The sequence below is a fragment of the Hemitrygon akajei genome, chromosome 2, assembly GCF_048418815.1.
Source record: "Hemitrygon akajei chromosome 2, sHemAka1.3, whole genome shotgun sequence".
NCBI classification, from domain to species: domain Eukaryota; kingdom Metazoa; phylum Chordata; class Chondrichthyes; order Myliobatiformes; family Dasyatidae; genus Hemitrygon; species Hemitrygon akajei.
In genome coordinates this window covers 88339145-88357173 of record NC_133125.1, presented here as the reverse complement: position 1 = coordinate 88357173, position 18029 = coordinate 88339145, and the positions used below count along the sequence as shown (strand labels likewise).

Genomic DNA, 18029 nt, shown 5'->3' with positions numbered 1-18029 from the left:
ATGGGACATTGGAAAAAATGTTGAATTTCCCCATGGGGATGAATAAAGTATCTATCTATCTATCTATCTACATGAAGCAATGTAGTCTGTGCTTTTCCAGTCTCAGAATCTGCTTCAGTAACTTTCCCACCACTGACATGAGCCTTGTCAACTTGTAGTTCCCAGACTTGTTCTTGCAACCCTTCTTAATTAAAGGTGCAATATTAACTAACTGCCCCTCTTCCAATGTTGCACCTGTACTTAAAGATGACAAAAAAATTTCTGCCACTCTCCCATCAATTATTTCTCTTGCCTAGTGTCATAAGATTAACTTGGTCAGATGTCAGGGATTTATCCAATTTTTGTGTGCCCCAAGACTACCAACATCTTCATCTTACAGGTCTATTATTTTCAGGATATCACTGTTCTCTTCCCTGAACTTACCAGCTTCCAAGAATTCATCCACATTACATAAAGATGAAAAATATTAGTTTAAACCCACCCCCACCTTAGCGTTACTCCACACATTGAGGATCTCAAATTCTGGTCCGATTCAATCACTCAGCACTATGCCAGTGCCAGTCAATATCAGAGGTTAAAATCACCTTTTATAAACCTTTTTTATTCCCACATTTATCTGAGACCTCTTAATTCCTGCTGGCTATTGCAGGGGGGATGGAGGGGACTCTCTGGTACAATCCCAAAGTGATCACCTCTTTTTATTTCTAAGTTCTACCAATATATCCTCAGTGGGCATATCCTCCCTACATATTGTCATGATGTTCCCTGTAATAATGCAATTACCCTCCTCTCTTACCACTACCTCTATCACATCTGCAACATGTACATACACCCTGGAACAACGGGCAGGACTGACACCTCATTCTTCTTCTTGAGAGTTTCCCAGAGTTACACTCACGGGGAAAAGGAAAGAGATTTCTATCACACTCAAGCGTACCTTGTGGATTGTGGAATGGTCTTGAGGTGCCAGGAGTCAAGTCATTCGTTGCTGGATCACCAATCTGTGAATTGCTCGTTTCCCAAATATTTGTGATTGTCAAAACAGAGTTGCTGGTAAGCAGTGAACACCCAGATATTGATGGCGGAGGACTCAGCGATGGCAATACAATTTTACAAGGGTAAATAGAACTCTCTCGTTACACACAGTCATTGCTCAGTTTCTTAGTGGCTTCATGTTGCTTACAACTTGTATGCCAGAGCTCCCAACTCTTGTTTGAACATGCAATTCACACCTTGTCATGTGGGGTGAGTGGAAAATGGCCATTTTTCCACATTTGCATTACTTTGTCACATTATTCAACACATGGGTAACAAACACAAGAAAATAGCAGGATTAAGCCACCAGACCCATCAAGCCACTACTGCCCTTGAATATGTACCAAACAACAAAACCCTAAATTTCCTAATCTTACAGATATTTAAATCCAAAGATCTAACTTCTTTTTGGGACAGAGCATTACAGGAATTCACTACCTTGGAGATGAAGCTTCTGTGCACCTCAGTATGAAATAACCAGACCCTTACCATATAAATGTCTTCCAGATTGTGACCGTCCTACTCATGAAAACATCTCTATCAAGTCCCCTTTGAGTTATTGTATATTTGAATTAGGTCACTCAATCTTCAATGAATACAGATCGAAACTATCTAGCCTCCCTTTACTAGACATCCTCCTCAACCAGGAATTAGTCGGAACTGCCTTTGGACTGCCTCCATAATACTCTATCCTCTTAAGCCAAGGGGAACAAAACTGTGCATAATATTCCAGGTCCAGTCTCACTAACATTCAATACAACAGTATCTTTGCAGCAAAGCCAAAATGCCACATGCTTTCTTCACTACTTGTTGGACCTACCTGATGCATTTGAACAACTTGATCCCTCTGAACTTCATTCATTTGTAGTTTCTCTCTACTTGAATGAAAGTAATCTGATTCCTGCATGACCTTAACACTTTCACACATTAATGGGAAGAAGAAAGTCAACGTTGTATTAAAAAGCTGTTAGCTGTCATGGACAATTAAGCTTCCCTTGCACATTCTGTGGAAACTTATATTAGTCACATATATACCTACACTACTGGGCAAATGTCTTAGGCACATGCATATAGCTAAGAATCTAAGATTTTTGCACAGTACTGTAAGAACTATGTATTGCACTGCATTTCTGCCGCAAAAAATAAACAAATTTTATGACATATGAAGTTGGTCATGAAACACATCAACTCCTGCCTGAGAGGTGGATCGGCCTATTAGCACAACAGGCCCACAACAAATGCCATCTCATTGGCTCTTTACTCAAACCTGGAACATCCGAACAACAAAAATGAATATATCAGGATGCTCCTTATCAACTATAGCTCGGCATTCAATACCATCACACCCCCTCAAAACTAATCAATAAGAGACAAGTCCTTGGCCTCAATAACTCCTTATGCAATTGGATCCTCGATTTCCTCACTTGCAAGCCTCAGTTGGTTCAGATTGGCAACAACATCTCCTCCACAATCTCCATCAGCACAAGTGCACCACAAGGCTGTGTGCATAGCTTCCTGCTCTACTCGCTTTACATTTATGACAGTGTGGCTAAGCACAGCTCCAATGCCACATTCATGCTTGCTGATGACATCACTGTGTAGCCTGAATCAAAGGTGTGATGAACTAGCATTTAAAATTGCGAGTAAAAATCTGGTTGTGTGGTCCGCAACTAACTCTTACTCAATGTCAGCAAGACCGAAGAGCTGATTATTGACCTGTACAAAAAAGTGATTTTTTTTTTTTACCTGCTGAATCGGCTGCTGCACATATCCCTGTTGTTGAAGCACTTGTTGGCTAAGTGAGGGGCCAGAGGCAGAATAGCCAGGAGAAGGAAGGGGCTGCCCTGGGGATGCCATAATAAAACCAGGCTGTTGCTGTGGCTGAAGTACAAGTGATGATGGGAATATGGCAGTATGGGCATCTGGAACTTCAGTGGATGGTTGACGGCCAAGGCTCACCTGGCTAAACTGAGCACCAAGACTTTCTTGCTGCATAGATAATAAAAGTTGCAATTAAAATAGGACTGAATAGCAAAGGCACTCCTTCTCATTATATTAATTCAAAAAGCATGCAGACGTTTATCAAGCCATTACAAAAAAAAAGACTAAATTTAACAGCAGTAAAAGTACCTAATCTCCATTAAACTGTTGTTACAATTGAGAATACACCAAATAGGGAATTGTGGATAGAAGGCATTGAGGGCCAGATCCTGCTCAGTGGTTCAAAGACATCTGAACAAGGGCAAATATTGGATTTTAAAGTATGCACATTCAAGTGCTGTCTGGGACTTACTGGACAACAGATAGTACCATACTTTTTCACATTTAGTCCAACTGTGGGCAAGGTTTCATCAACAGGACAGTGGAAAATCACCTCTCAGAATCTGCACCAATTGTAACATGGCACAGAAAGGAAACCACCTTCAGAAATAGTTGGCAAAGAGGACCACCTCCCAGTGAGATAGGCAAGTGGACCACAGAGATGATGAGTTTAAACTGTTTAATTGGGTTAGGTGTTTTAATTTTTAAAGTACATCAGATACTCAGTTTTTAATTTTTCTGCATAAATTTAATACCTTATTTTTGAATACTATAAATTATTAAAATAATTTATAGCTTCTACAGCTGGCAGAAAATTATCAGGAACATTTCAGAGATCAGACTGACCCCAGGGTATGGAAGAACAGTCAGATGTCTGAGTGGGCTACAGAGAGGCATATGGGCCATAAACGGAGATTTTCGGTAGAGGTTAAATCCTGTTAACTACTGTTATTGTACACATGGAGAAACATTTGCAATTTGAACCATTCCAAAGAAACTAACTTTTGATGTCATGGTGCAAAATGAAAACATCTATTTAGAATGCCTTACTAATAAAATCATAGATTTTTTTTAAAGCAAAATACATGAATATGCAAATTTTAAAGTGTGCCTGTTTCTATCTAGGTACTGCACATGATTTACTGAATCCTCACATGACTCTCAGTGCAGCAACTCCATGATAATAAAAAATACCTTTGTATTCTGTTTACCATTAATATTTACACTAGGGAGCTCGAGGAGTCAAGCTGATGTCAAAGGCTCCTTAAATTTCAAGTTAACAAGAAATATGAAATGTTTACATATAAACACTGGTTTCTAGCTTGGTTATTGGAGAATAATACTTTAATTGAATGAAGATTCACTTATTTGAAATGATATATATGGGGAACTGAATAATTTAGTCTAATATTATTCTCCTTTAATTAAGTGATGCATTATTAAAAGCAGTCAAGGAGCCAAACCATGAAATCAAACAATTTTGCATCTCTCACACACCAACACAGATTGCATGTGTTACGTTTTACTTGGTATAAATTCAAAGAAATGTATTAATAAATCTTAGTACAATGAATGAAGGCCATTTATATTTAAATAATGCAGCAGCAATAAACTAACCCAAAGGCAAGCTTTTTAACATTCTCAGTAAATTACTGGTATTACTATGATATGGAACTGTTCCAAAATTTTAAATAATAAATGATAAACATGATGTATTTTCAAAATGCCCTTTCCCCTTAGAGATAATAATACTTGTACTAGCATTTTTATGTTAATTAACTTAATCTGGCATTTAAACAAATATTTTAATAATCATCTTAGAAAAAAGTTACAAAACTTCCTTCCTATCCAAGTTCAATTTACAAATATTTTTTCTGGAATGTCCTATTCAATTGAGAAATTGGCCCATCCTGTGCTTTGGAAGAGTCTACTCTATGGGCCATGGCCATTGAGTTAAACAATATATTAAAATTAATGATTCTTGTGATTATCTTAACATGCATTAAACACACTTCTATAATTTGCTCTTCAAAAAGGCAAATCCCTTTGTATCAAATTCACAATGTCAACAAAAAAAATTCACATTCGATATCTTTAATCATGTAGCTGAAATTTTTGCACTCAAATACACTAGTAGCAAACAGAAGATACTATCTTAAGTTATGGTTACTCTGTCCCAAGTTATCCTAAGCATATATTTAAATATGAATATCTCCCAGTTTTAACTGTAATGCAAAATGATACAAGGGTATAAAATATACACAGGGAATGTTGGAAATGTGCAGGGCAGGGAGCATCATGCAAATATACATAGGGAACGTTGGAAATATGCAGGGCAGGCAGCACCATGCAAATTTACACAGGGAATGCTGGAATTATCAGGCCAGGCAGCACAATGCTGCCTAACCTGACCAACTAAGTATTTCCAGCATTTCGTGCTTATCTGAGTTTCAACTGTTCACTAAAAAAGGAAGTGAATTTGCCCTTGTGGCCTGAAGTTCAAAATATAATGGCTGTAAGTATATTTTAGACACAGATACACAAGCTTGCTTTTTAAAACAAAAGCAATAAATCAAGGAATTTGTTTTTTTTTAAATCAGGCAAATACAAAGAGCAGCACAAAGCAAATTACACAAGTAATAACCATAAGCAGAGAAAAGAAAGACTTTATAAACCAGAAGATCTTTTGCAAGATGAGAAAAGAATATTGAGCGTCAATACCACAGTGTATTGCTGGGTAGGTGATACTGGCAGGAGCTGAGGTGGGTAAGAGACCGCAGAGTACTGGAGAGGCTGTGAGGAAGACTGCAGAGCCCGAATTGGCTGAAGAAGCAACAGTTTGCACAGTTAATTCAGCAACATTAACTTGATAAAACCTAATGGTTTTGCAGCATCATAAAGTACATTTAGATATTACTGCACTAATGAGTTTACAAAAATACTTCTACAGTAAATTAATTGATATACTATTGTTGTATCAGCCACCTCAATGCTAAATATTAGCAAATAATTAACAAAATAGTTTGAAATTCAAAATAATCTTAATGGTTTAGCTGTTTTATATAATATATACAGGCAATTAACTTATACTATACAGAAAACAGCATCTTGAATGCATGAACGTATGAAAGTACATTGCAACAAAATTTAGGCAAATACTGTAATTGTTACAGAACTGGTCAGTGACATGAAAAGGGAGAGCTAATCTGCATATATTCCACCTAAACTACTCCCAATTTTTCATTTGAAAGAAGAGGTCGTCATTTGCCAGGCCAGCACAAACATTTCATTGCACAGCGAGGTAGACTATGACTGTCTTGAATTACTGCAATGCAATGGCAAAGGTAGCAAATTCCAGGAATTTGCTCCAGCAAAATGCAACTGGCTGTATCAGCCTAGGATCTGTAATAGGACTTCAGTTTTCCTCAGTACTGGTTAAAAACAGATAAAAGAATGAAGAGCCTTAAATCCAAATTTGCTGAACAAGCCAGGATAGTTGTCACAAAATGGTGAAAACAGAAGATTACAAAGGGTCAGGATCCTTCATGAAATGAGGCAGCAAGTTTCTGCCGGATGCAGTTGAATGTGAGAAAGTGATACTTAAGGGATTCAAGTGCAAAATCATAAATGCTAGTGAAGAGATCAGTAAGTCATAGAGCAATACAGCTGGAAGACAGGACCCTTGGCCCAATGAGTCCATGTTGACTATGGTGCCAACCCAGCTAGTCATAAACTCCTGCATTCAGCCCATATCCTTCCAGGCAATGTCTCTCCACATACCCATCCAAGGGTTTCTTAGTTAACACGATGCACCTCCATCAACTATTTTCTCTATAGCAGCTTGCTTCATATACTCACCACCCTCCGCATGGAAGAGGTTACCCTTCTGAACCCTTTTATATCTTTTTCATCTCACTCTAAATTTATGCCCCTGTTTTGGACTCCCCTACCCTGAAGAAAAGACTGATACTGTCCACCTTAACCCTTTCATAATTTAAACATTTCTAGAAGGTTACTCTTCATTTTCCTACATTCCAAGGACTAAGCACCTAACCTTGCCAACCTCCCCCTAAAATTCAGGTCCTCTTATCCTGATAACATCTTCATACATCTATTATGCATCCTTTCCAGTTTATCTAATTTTTTCCATAACAGGGGACCAAAACTGTACACAATACTCCAAATGTGGCCTCACCAACAATTTAAACAACTGTAGCATAATGTCCCAACTCCTATACTTTCTGTTCACTGATGAAAACCAGCACGTAAAATGCCATTTTTACCACCCTATCTACCTGTGACACAGCTTTCAAGGAACAATGCAGTCAAAAGCCTATGTCCTTCTATTCCATTACACTCCCTAGTGCTCTTACATTCAGTGTAGAAGTCCTATGCTGATTTAACTTTACAATGTGCATCACCTCATAGTTGTCTGTATTGAAATACTATTGCCACTTCCTTAAATAATCAAGAACCTCTAATCTACCATGACCTTCTTCACCAAAAACTACACCTCCTAGTTTGTGACAATAATCAACTTACTAGTTAAGCCTTGTGCAGTACTGTGCAAAAGCCTTAGGCACATATATATAGCTTGCGTGCCTAAGACCTTTGCACAGTACTGTAGTAACTTTAAGTATTGCACAGTTCTACTGCCACAAAAAAAATCATTACTGACGATAAACCTGATTCTGACATGGGTCTGGCCTCTATTTTGAACAGAGAGAGAAGGGGCTGGGAGAGGGGAGGGAATGGGAAGCACCAGAGAGACATTCTGTAATAATCAACAAACATTGTTTGGAATCAAACGAGCACTTCTGGTGTCTCAGTGCCGGATGTGACTTCATCCACACCAACTCCCTTGCCCTGACACTCCTCCTTTGCCACCTGCCCCACAGCCATCCTGCAGTGTTCCACCATGCCATTCCCAATACCCTCTGCCAGATTTACAAGCTCACACTCTGCTCCACATTGACAAATACAGTACTGTGCAAAAGTCTCAGGCACCCTAGCTATGTGTATGTGCCCAAGACTTTTGCACATTACTCTATGTTCACATCCAAACGATTTATATTAAATGATGAATAACAAGGGTTCCAACACCAACCTCTGCAGCACACCATGAGTCATCAAACTCCATTCTGAGATACAACCTTTAACCACCACCCTCTGCTTCCTACTAGAGTCAATTTTGAACACACTTAACTAGCTCTGCTTGGATGATTCTATAGGGCCTAACTTCAAGTCTAGCCCACCATGCAAGACCCTGTCAAGCACGGCTTTCCACTCACAAAGTCAAGCAGACTCCTCCTAATTAGATTCTGTCTGTCCAAATGCTGGTAGATCCAGTCCCTCAGAATTCTAGCAACTTCCCCATCACTGATGTCAGGTTGATCAGCTTGCGGATAGAAAATACTAACATGGCACAAGACCATATAATCCTTTGAAAATTAAAATACTTGACATGCTTGTAATCTGAAATTTAAAAAAATATTGGACATGCTCAGCAGATCTAACAGGATCTACAGAAAGAAAAACAACAGTTAATATTTCAGGTCAAAGGCACATCCAATGAGCAGGGAAAAATTATTAATTTGCAAAAAAAAGTGGGGAAGGGATATAAAGGACAGAAAATGAGAAGACAAACAGAATGTTGTCAGTGACAAGTCATTTCCACAATCATTTTATTGGTGGTTTGTGAGAAGGAAATCCTTCCTTCATCACCTTCTTTGCAATTTAAAACTTATATTATGTTTTTACCAGTCCTGAAAAAGAGCTTGACCTGAACTATTAAGTATCTTTCCACAGATGCTGACAATCCCTTGAGCATGCAGTTCATTATGCACTTTGAAGCTATGCTGCCATTCAGTAACAGCATTGCTCATTTATTGTCTCAATGTCACCTTCCTGCACTAATCTCATATCCCTTCATTCCATTAATCCATCCAAAAGATAACTTCCAAGTTAAAAAATAATTAAAATTGAAGTAATCGAAACTTAAAAATAATTTCATTGTAAACATTTAAAAGCAAATATTTTAAATTAAAAGCTAAAATAGTACTAGCAAAGAGCTTTCTTGGCCCTTGTCTCCTAAACCTTAATCCTACAACCCCACCAAACTTGATGTGGTTTTGAATCTTGAGCAGATCTATGATGGTGCAGGATTGAAGTGATTTCTCCAACTTAAATGCTAAGGAATCACAACAAAAATTTGATCCACTGATTCCAAATCAATTAGAAATTTAGGATTTCAGCATTTCACATTTGCAGATATTCCAGAAACAATGCTGTCTCAATTGATGCAAGCAGTTTCAATGTGAGCCACCAGCGTAGCCAACACAATCTGCCCCATATCTTATGTTCAAGGTCTAATTACGTCTCAGTGGAATACCATTCAACTTAAGGGACCACATCACAGAAGCTGGATGTTAAACTTAAGAGCTCAGCATTTCAAACAAACAAAAGCCTGAAACGTTTCCTAAATGTGGGGCTGAGATTTTTGAAATGAAAATGTCACAATAGTAGTTGATATATTTGTAACAAGTCAGTGATCTAATTGAATGGAAGGCCCAAATGAAAGGTTTAAATAGTCCATTCCCGGTCATAACTGTTAAGTATGCAGACAGGCCTTTAGTTATCCATCCTCAATTTCAACCTGTCTTTTACAAACATGCATCTCAAATCTGACTCCACCCATTTTCTATTGCAAATCCAAATGATCAATGGTCCTTCAGTCCTGCCAAAAGGTCGCAGCCCGAAACGTTTCTTTCCCCACAGATGCTGCCTGGCTGCTGAGTTCCTCCAGCATTTTGTGTGCTTTGCTTGGATTTCCAGCATCTGCAGATTTTCTCTTGTTTGTGAACCAATGATTTCATTAATTTTTCAAACTCTAGATATAATCAAAATACTCTACCAAACTTGTGTATTCTCTAATTAATTCGAATGTAGCAGAATACAGGGTCTGTATTGACTCCCTTCTGGTTTACCCTTTACACTTCAGATACAACATTGAGTCATGTCATCTGCAGAAATTCTCTGATGGCTCAGCAACAGTTGGTGCATAAAGGGAGGATGGGAGGACTTTGTCAAATGGTGCAAGCTGAATCATCTGCAGCTCAACAGTAAGACAAAGGAGCAGGCGATGGACTTTAGGAAGACTAAGCCTCCACTGCTCTCGGTTAGTATGATGGTGAGGACCTACAAGTTCCTGGGGATGCACCTGGATGACAGACTTGAGTGGAACACCAACACAGAGGCTGTGTACAAGAAGGGCCAGAGTCACCTTCACTTCCTAAGGAGACTGAAGTCCTTTGGAGTATGCAGGCTTGTCCTTCACATGTTCTGCCAGTCTGTTTTCATCAGTACAATCATCTATGTGGTGGTGTGCTGGGACAATGGCATCAACATAAGTGATGCCAACAGGCTCAATAAACTGATTAGAGAGGCTGCCTCTGTTATAGGAGTCAAACTGGACACACTGGAGGCTGTGGTAGAACAGAGAACCCTACAGAAAATCCTGGCAATTCTGGACAATGTTTCTCACCCTCTGCATGCCACCTTGGCTGAACAGAGGAACACTTTCAGTAACAGACTAAGACAAATGCGCTGCTCCAAAAAGCATGATATGAGGTCATTCTTACCCTTGGCCATTAGGCTGTATAATGAGTCAATCTATAGCCAGAGAAGTGATAAACCCCTCATGTTAAGATTATTTGAGGTAATTTATTTTTTATTATTTTTTACTTCTCTTTTAGCGTTTGTTTATTTGCATATCTGTGTATTTGTAATGCTACTGTGACACTGTAATTTCCTTTGGGATCAATAAAGTATCTATCTAAAATGTGACCAAAAAGAGACACCACATCACTGAAAAATGTTGTCAATCAATGGAACACAGTGAAAGGTGGCTAAGAAAAGTTACCAAAATTTCTATCATCTGAAGAAACTACTAATTACCTATGCCATGTAGAGTTTAATTATCAACTTAACTTTGTAATACTCTTATACAACTATGATCTATAAGTCAAGTCAGTCAATTTTATGGACAATATTTTTAAGTAAAGCACAAGAATTGATTTTTACATTCAGCTTCATCTGAGTGATCATTGTAAATGTCAAATTTTGAACTATATTCAATTTCATTTCAAATCTTAAAATGGTCAATCATACTATCTTATCTCCTGACATACAATTTACATTTTTGATTTAATCTATGAAGAACTAACCTGAGAAAGGATCTGATTTGGTACTTGCTGCTGCTGTGGAACAGTTGGTGGTGGTGGCTGTGCTGGGGCAGCCACAGGGTTCCTCACAGACTGCTGGGCAGTTGGGGGATTATACACTACTGTTGTACCATCTGGATTCATGAATGGCTGACCTGGAGGGGACAATGATTTAAGTGTCCATTACATAAAAAAAGCATTGTTTATTAATATACACCCGTTTGATTCAGATTTTAAATTAAACAACAGAACATCGCTGTCAACAGAAAACAAAGGAAATTAAAATGTGGTACTTCAGCTTCATGTACAAACATGGAGAACAGAAGGTGTGTAGCAGATCACGACTACATAATGCAAACAAGAGCAAAAGAACTGTTGTACACTAGGCTATGTCTCCCTTTGCCAAAACAGTATAAACTTCAGTCATCCTGAAAAGCAGATATTCCCACATTACCAAGTGTTTCTAAAACCTGCTACCATGCCCCACATTCACTTCTATGTTCAGGAAACTCACGGATTGTTTGATCTCTAAGATAGAGGCAACAGATCAACTTCCCCTACCACTTATCCTTTCTACACTCAACAAACCTCTATAACCTACTTTTGGGTTTGGGTAGTATCTATGATCAGCCATGCAATCTCATTGTATTCTACATCCATACAGGTCTCCCCTAATGCCATTAATTTATAATTCAGCTCAGCAGGATTGTCATTTGAAAGCATTCGTTTCATCTGACCATAGTCAAAACATCTCCAATGTTTTCTCTTCCCATTTAGAACAGCGTCCCAGAGTCCCTCAGAGCTTGTTCTTGGTGTTTCTTCCTCACATCTGCCCAATTGTCATCCAGAACATCCTTTCTGTTGGCAGTAGTCCCTGCAGACATGCGGTCAGCTGTAAAACAGGGGGTTGACCAAGTCTACCACTTTTTAGCCTTCCAGTTGCTACATTGGGGAGTACTTTCTGTACATAATGTCAAATATCATCTGCAGGCCTATCTCAACGTGGCTCCTTGGTACCAACTTCGCTTTACTCTCTATTCATTCACGGAATAATCACTTTACTAATAACACCCTCTATTCAGCCACAGTCTCAATTTCAGGTCTACATACTCCCTGTTATAAGAGCTGCTTATCTGTAATTACTGCAAATTTCTATACCAGCTCCACCTATGGCAAGAGCTACCATGATTATTCCATTGAGGCAAAGACCAATTTAGCAATTCTCAGTAGTCTGCTGCATCCTTGATAATATCAATTGGCTAAAAATCATGGCCATGAAATTCCTCATCTTATACTCCACCAATCCAAATGCTAACAATCAAATCTGTTCCCTTTAACAGAAATTCTGCCTTTTCCTACCAATGTCAGCCGTGCTTACAGCAATTACAATGCTCAGGAAACTCCTCAATGCTTAATACCTCTCCATGCCTCTCTTCTCATGATACTTTCATTGTATAAAATGTCCAATGCTATGGCATGTATTTCTTTCTGATTTGGCGTTTTTTGAAATGCCCTTGCTCATCTTCCTGTGCTACAGGATCAATATATATTAAAGCTATCACTGACTCTTCTTTCCTGTTAAATCCAACTTATTTCAAAATTGCAGCAACTCTGAATGTAGTTTTTGACAATGTTCAGTGCACTTTTCTAGGTAGGTTAATATCAAGACATCTTTGTTGACCTTAGGAAAGACGTTCTTTCTATTGTGAGACAGAGGTCAAAGGGGGGTGTGCACATGGACATTAGACATGGGAATAAAATGAATTTCAGTATCTAAGTACTGTTTTAAATACAAAGTGAGTTTAGGGAAATCGGTGCTAAGTTAAAGGACAGGACCTTCAGGGTTGTGATCTCAGGATTGTTACCCGTGTCTCGTGCTAGAGGGGCCAGACATAGAAAATCATACAGTTTAACAGGTCTAAGGAGTTGGTGCAGGAGGGAGGATGCTGACTTTTGGATCATTGGGTTCTCTTCCAAGGAAGGTGGGAACTGCACAGAAGAGACAGTTTGCACCTAAACTGGAGAGGAACTAATATCCAAGCAGGGAAGGTTTGTCGGTGCTGTATAGGTGGTTGGGGGGGGGGGGGGGGGGGAAAGTTACAGGGGGATGGGAACCAGAGTGCTGGAACAGATAGTGAAGAGGTTGTAGAGACATGTTGTTAAGACCTCAGACAAAGTCAGGAATTGAAAGGTTGAGCATAGTCCAATTAATGTTCTGAGGTGGATATATTTCAATACAATAAGTATTGTAGGAAAGGCATTTGAGCTCCAGAGCAATGATCAACACATGAATTGTGATATTGTAGCCATTAGCGAGACATGGTTGCAGAAGGGGCAGGACTGGCAGCTCAATATTATGGGGTTCTGTTGTTTTAGATGTGACAGAGTGGGAGGAATTAAAGGAGCAGGGGTGGTGTGACTAGTCAGGGAAATGTCATGGCAGTGCTCTGTCAGGACAGACCGAAGAACTCGATTGGAGAGGTGCTACGGGTGAAATTGAGGAATAAGAAAGATATGACCACATAAATGGGGCGATATTACAGACCAGCCAACAGTCTGAAAGATTTAGAGGAACAAATTTGTAGAGAGATCACAGCCTGTTGCAAGAAACATAAAGGTACTTACAGTAGGTGATTTTAACTTTCCACATATTGACTGGGACTCCCTTACGGCAAAAGGACTAGATGCGATAGCGGTTGTCACATGCATTCAGGAAAGTTTCATTATCAGTAGGTAGAAGTTCAAAACAGTGTGTGCAATACTTTATCTCCTATTGGGTAATGAGACTGGGTAGGTGACAGAAGTTTGTGTAGGTGAATGCTTTGCATCTAGCTATAATGCTGTTAGTTTCAAAGTAAATATGTAAAAGATAGGTCTGGTCAGCGGATTGAAATTGTAAATTAGAGAAAGGCCAATTTTCATGTTATCAAATGATCTGGCAAGCGTGGATTGGGACAGGCTTTTTTTTTGGTAAAGGTGTAATTGATAAGTGTGAGTAGTCAAAACTGAAACTTTGAGATACAAAGCTTGTATATGCCTGCCAGAATAAAAGGCAACGAAAGCAGGCTGCAGGAACATGGGTGTCAAGAGATATTAAGACAGTGGTTGAGAGAAAAAAAAAAGGGTTGCATAGCAAATATAGGCAGGTAGGAACAAATGAGGTACTTATGAAGTATAAAAAATGCAAGAGGACACTTAAGAAAGAAATCAGGATGGCTAAAAGGCATGAGGTTGCTCCAACAGACCTCATGTGAAGGAGAATCCTAAAGGATTCTACAGATACATTAAGAGCAGACGGATTGCAAGGGACAAAATTGGTCCTGTTAGATCAGAATGTTAATCTATAGAAGTCAAAAGAGATGGAGGAAGATCTTGAATGGATTTTTTTGTATCTGTATTTACTCAGGAGACGGACACATAGTCTATAGAAGTGAGGCAAAGCAGCAGTGAGTTCATGGACCCTGCACAGATTACAGAGGTGGAGGTGTTTGCTGTCTTGAGGCAAATTAGTGTGGAAATTACAGGGGCCCCTCGCAGAGATATTTTAAAAATCCTTAGCCGCAGCTGAGGTGCCGGAGGATTGGTAGCTGCTAATGTTGTTCCACTGTTTAAGAAACGCTCTAAAAATAAACAAGGAAATTACAAGCTTGTGAGCCTGACATCAGTTGGGGGGGGGGGGGGGGGGGGGGAGAGATTATTGGATTATTGGAAGGTTTTTAAGAGACCTGATCTATGTGCATTTGGATACAGAGAGACCGATTAGTGATAGTCAGCATAGCTTTGTGCATGGTAGGTCATCTAACCAATCTTATAGAGATTTGAGAAAATTGATGAAGACAAGGCAGTGGAAGTTGTCTATGTGGACTTTAGCAAGGCACATGACAAGATATCACTTGGGAGGCTGGTCAGTTGTTGGGCATTCAAGATGAGGTAGTAAATTAGCTTAGACGTCGGTTTTATGGGTCTCAGAATGTGCGTGTCTCTCTGACTGAAGGCCATGACCAGTGCAGTGTCGCGGGAATCAGTGCTAGGTCATTGTTGCTTGTCATCTATACCAACAATCTGGGTGATAATCTGGTTCACTGGATCAGGAAATTTGCAAATGACACCAAGACTGGGGGGCGTAGTGGACAGAGAGGTAGAATATCAGAGCTTGTAGCAGGTTTTAGACCAGCTGGGAAAATGGCAGATGGAATTTAATGTAGACAAGTGCAAAGTTTTGTACTTCGACAGGATCAACCAGGGTAGGTGTTACATAGTGAACAGTCAGGCACTGATGTGTGTGGTAGAGCAAAGGAATCTGGGAATATACACCCATAATTCATTGAAAATGTTAGCACAGGTAGATGGGATCATAAAGAAAGCTTTTGGCATATTAGCCTTCTTAAGTCAAAGTACTGAGTACAGGTGATAGGATGTTATCCTGACATAGTGCAAGACATTGGTGAGGCCTAATTTGCAATATTATGTGCAGTTTTGGTCACCTACCTACAAGAAAGATGTAAATAAGGCTGAAAGAGTACAGAGAAAATTTACAAGGATTTTGTTGGGTTTGGAGGACCTAGGTTACAAGGAAACACTGAATAGGTTAGGACTTTATTCCTTGGAATGTAGAAGATTGAAGGGAGATTCGATAGAGGTATACAAAAATAGGGTAAATCCAACAAGCAGTCGCTTTCCACTGAGGTTGGGTGGGACTACAACTACAGGTTAAAGGTGAAAGATTAATTGCTTAAGGGGAACACGAGGGGAAATTTCTTCACTCAGAGGGTAATAAAAGTGAGGAATGAGCTGCCAGTGCAAATGTTGCATGCTGGCTCGATTTCAATGTTTAAGTTTGGATAGGTACATGGATGGTTAGTATGGAGGGCTATGGTCCAGCTGCAGGTCAATGGGACTAGGCTGTTTAAATGGTTTGGCATGGACTAGATGTGTCGAAGGGCCTGTTTCTGTGCTGTGCTTTTCTATGACTCTGCATGATGAAGAGGAGATATTCTCTTTTGACTTTTATCTCAGAATGCATAATAACCAAAATGTTAAAAGATGTACATTGCTAAAAAGTAGATTAAATAACTAGATTAAATTACAATATCAAATATTGAACATCTTTACAATTAATTTGCAATCATTTACAATGTCAATATTAAGAGCCAAGCATTTTAACAGTGCTAACCATTAAATTTATGTCATACTCATTGTGACAAGCTAACATTTAAAAATATAAAAATCACAACAGTCTAGCATTTACCATTTTGAAAATTATTTTCAATTCAAAGTCAAGTTACCATGGTGACTATAATATGTTGATTATGGTGATTACAAGTTCAAAAAGCAATGATGACAAGTGACTTTGATATCATATCTAACATGCACTATGCACACAACATCTGGTGCAAAACATCCATCTGACTTGCTCTATTTCACTATTTATTTGCAAGATTCACTTGAGAAGGTGAATTAATTGGGCTGGCCCTAACCCTAAATTTGAGATCTCTGATATTTCCATATGCCAGAAACATTTCAAAAGACTGGTAACATGCACTCCAAAAGTAACATGAATTAAAATTATATTCATGTCTAAAAAAAGTTGAAAACTGCTTAAGCCATTAAAACATTATGAACAACTATTAAAGGGCTTTCACAAAATCTAAACTCATACTTCAGCAGTAAATATTCCAATCACTTCTGAAGAAATAATTTCATAAGCCATCAACGTTTTTAAAGGTATATATGGTGAGAAAATAATTATATTAAATATTTATTGTTAACATTACTATTTAATGTTACCAATATCCTACAGAACTTCGAAGAAAGAAAAAGTTCTGGAAAATACTTTTCCACAGCATTTAGTTTATAAATAAACTTAGACACCCATGGCAAGTGATAGGTTAAGGAACTTACTTCCATTTAGTGAAAATTTTACGAGTTGGAACTGTTTTGATTGAAGCAAAGAATGAATTATCAGTAAACAAGTACTTCGAACTTTCTTGGCCAATTAGGGTGGATAGAAATATATCCAATTATGGCTATCAAATGAAAATATTAAATACTAAAAATGCAAGGGAAACAATGAATTTTGGTTTCATTGAACTCTGAAAATATTTCCCTGCCATTTTCCCCTTACTTTCCTTAATTTATAAGCAATGGAGTGGGTCATCCAGTCATTCCTGGCTTCTGCACTGTTTACCGAAGTCTCGCATAGATTCCTAGCTTTCCAAAGTTAGAAAGAGCAACAATAAACACAATTTTAATAAATCTCAACAACTGTATCAGACAAGGTTGGATTCTACTCTGTACTCTCTGCTAGTCATCGCTCTGACCACTCCTCAGACCTACACTAAAAAACACCTGCACTGTAATTGATCACAATTTCTAATTTGTATTACATTTGGTCACTAGACATTTGACCAATTTGTTGCTGATCAGCAGAATAGTTGGAACATAGTTACATAATGCTTCAACATGAATAATGTGATTTATATTTTATTAAAAGCAATAATGAGTTCAAATTGAATGTTTTTAAACACAGACAGCACCATTTGTATAAAGTTAAAAACATTATTAAAGAAAACATTTAATGTATTAAATTAACACAGCATTTAAAGGCCTGAAAAACATTCATGTTAATATTGTGTAGAAACTGTAAATTTCAGATGACAACATACTTCAAACAAATAATCCTAGCAGCGTATACCAACCTGTTTGAGGGTTCACGAGAATACTGCCAGGTGGTATGCCTGCAGCTTCCAAGGGAAGCAAAAAGAAGCTAGTGCTAGTAGGAATCACTTGCCCACTCATGCCACCATCAAAGGTAAGAGAATTACTAGTGTTGACAGCTGAATAGACGGCTGGCACACCATGAGTCTGGCTCATAGCTGTGACTGGAAGAGGTTGATGGGTGCGAGAAAGGGAACCCGTGGATGACCCTACACTACTAGAAGACTCTGAACC

General features: G+C 38.6%; 1 protein-coding gene across 16 annotated transcripts in view; it reads right to left on the bottom strand.

Moving 5' to 3' along the window:
- LOC140714366 (R3H domain-containing protein 1-like) overlaps window positions 1–18029 on the bottom strand; it is a 160318-nt gene that overhangs the window by 60921 nt on the left and 81368 nt on the right. For 11 of the 16 annotated variants that reach the window (XR_012095870.1, XM_073025577.1, XM_073025603.1 and 8 more), the window contains 4 exons: window positions 17777–18028; window positions 11082–11233; window positions 5578–5679; window positions 2782–3024 (listed from right to left, as the gene is read on the bottom strand). Coding sequence is in view for 15 of the 16 variants with exons in the window: in XM_073025577.1 (XP_072881678.1) it covers window positions 2782–3024; window positions 5578–5679; window positions 11082–11233; window positions 17777–18028 (749 nt within the window). In the remaining variant the exon portion in view is untranslated. The remainder of the gene's footprint in view (window positions 1–2781; window positions 3025–5577; window positions 5680–11081; window positions 11234–17776; window position 18029) is intronic. The other 5 variants (XM_073025679.1, XM_073025696.1, XM_073025642.1 and 2 more) reach the window with 4 other exon arrangements.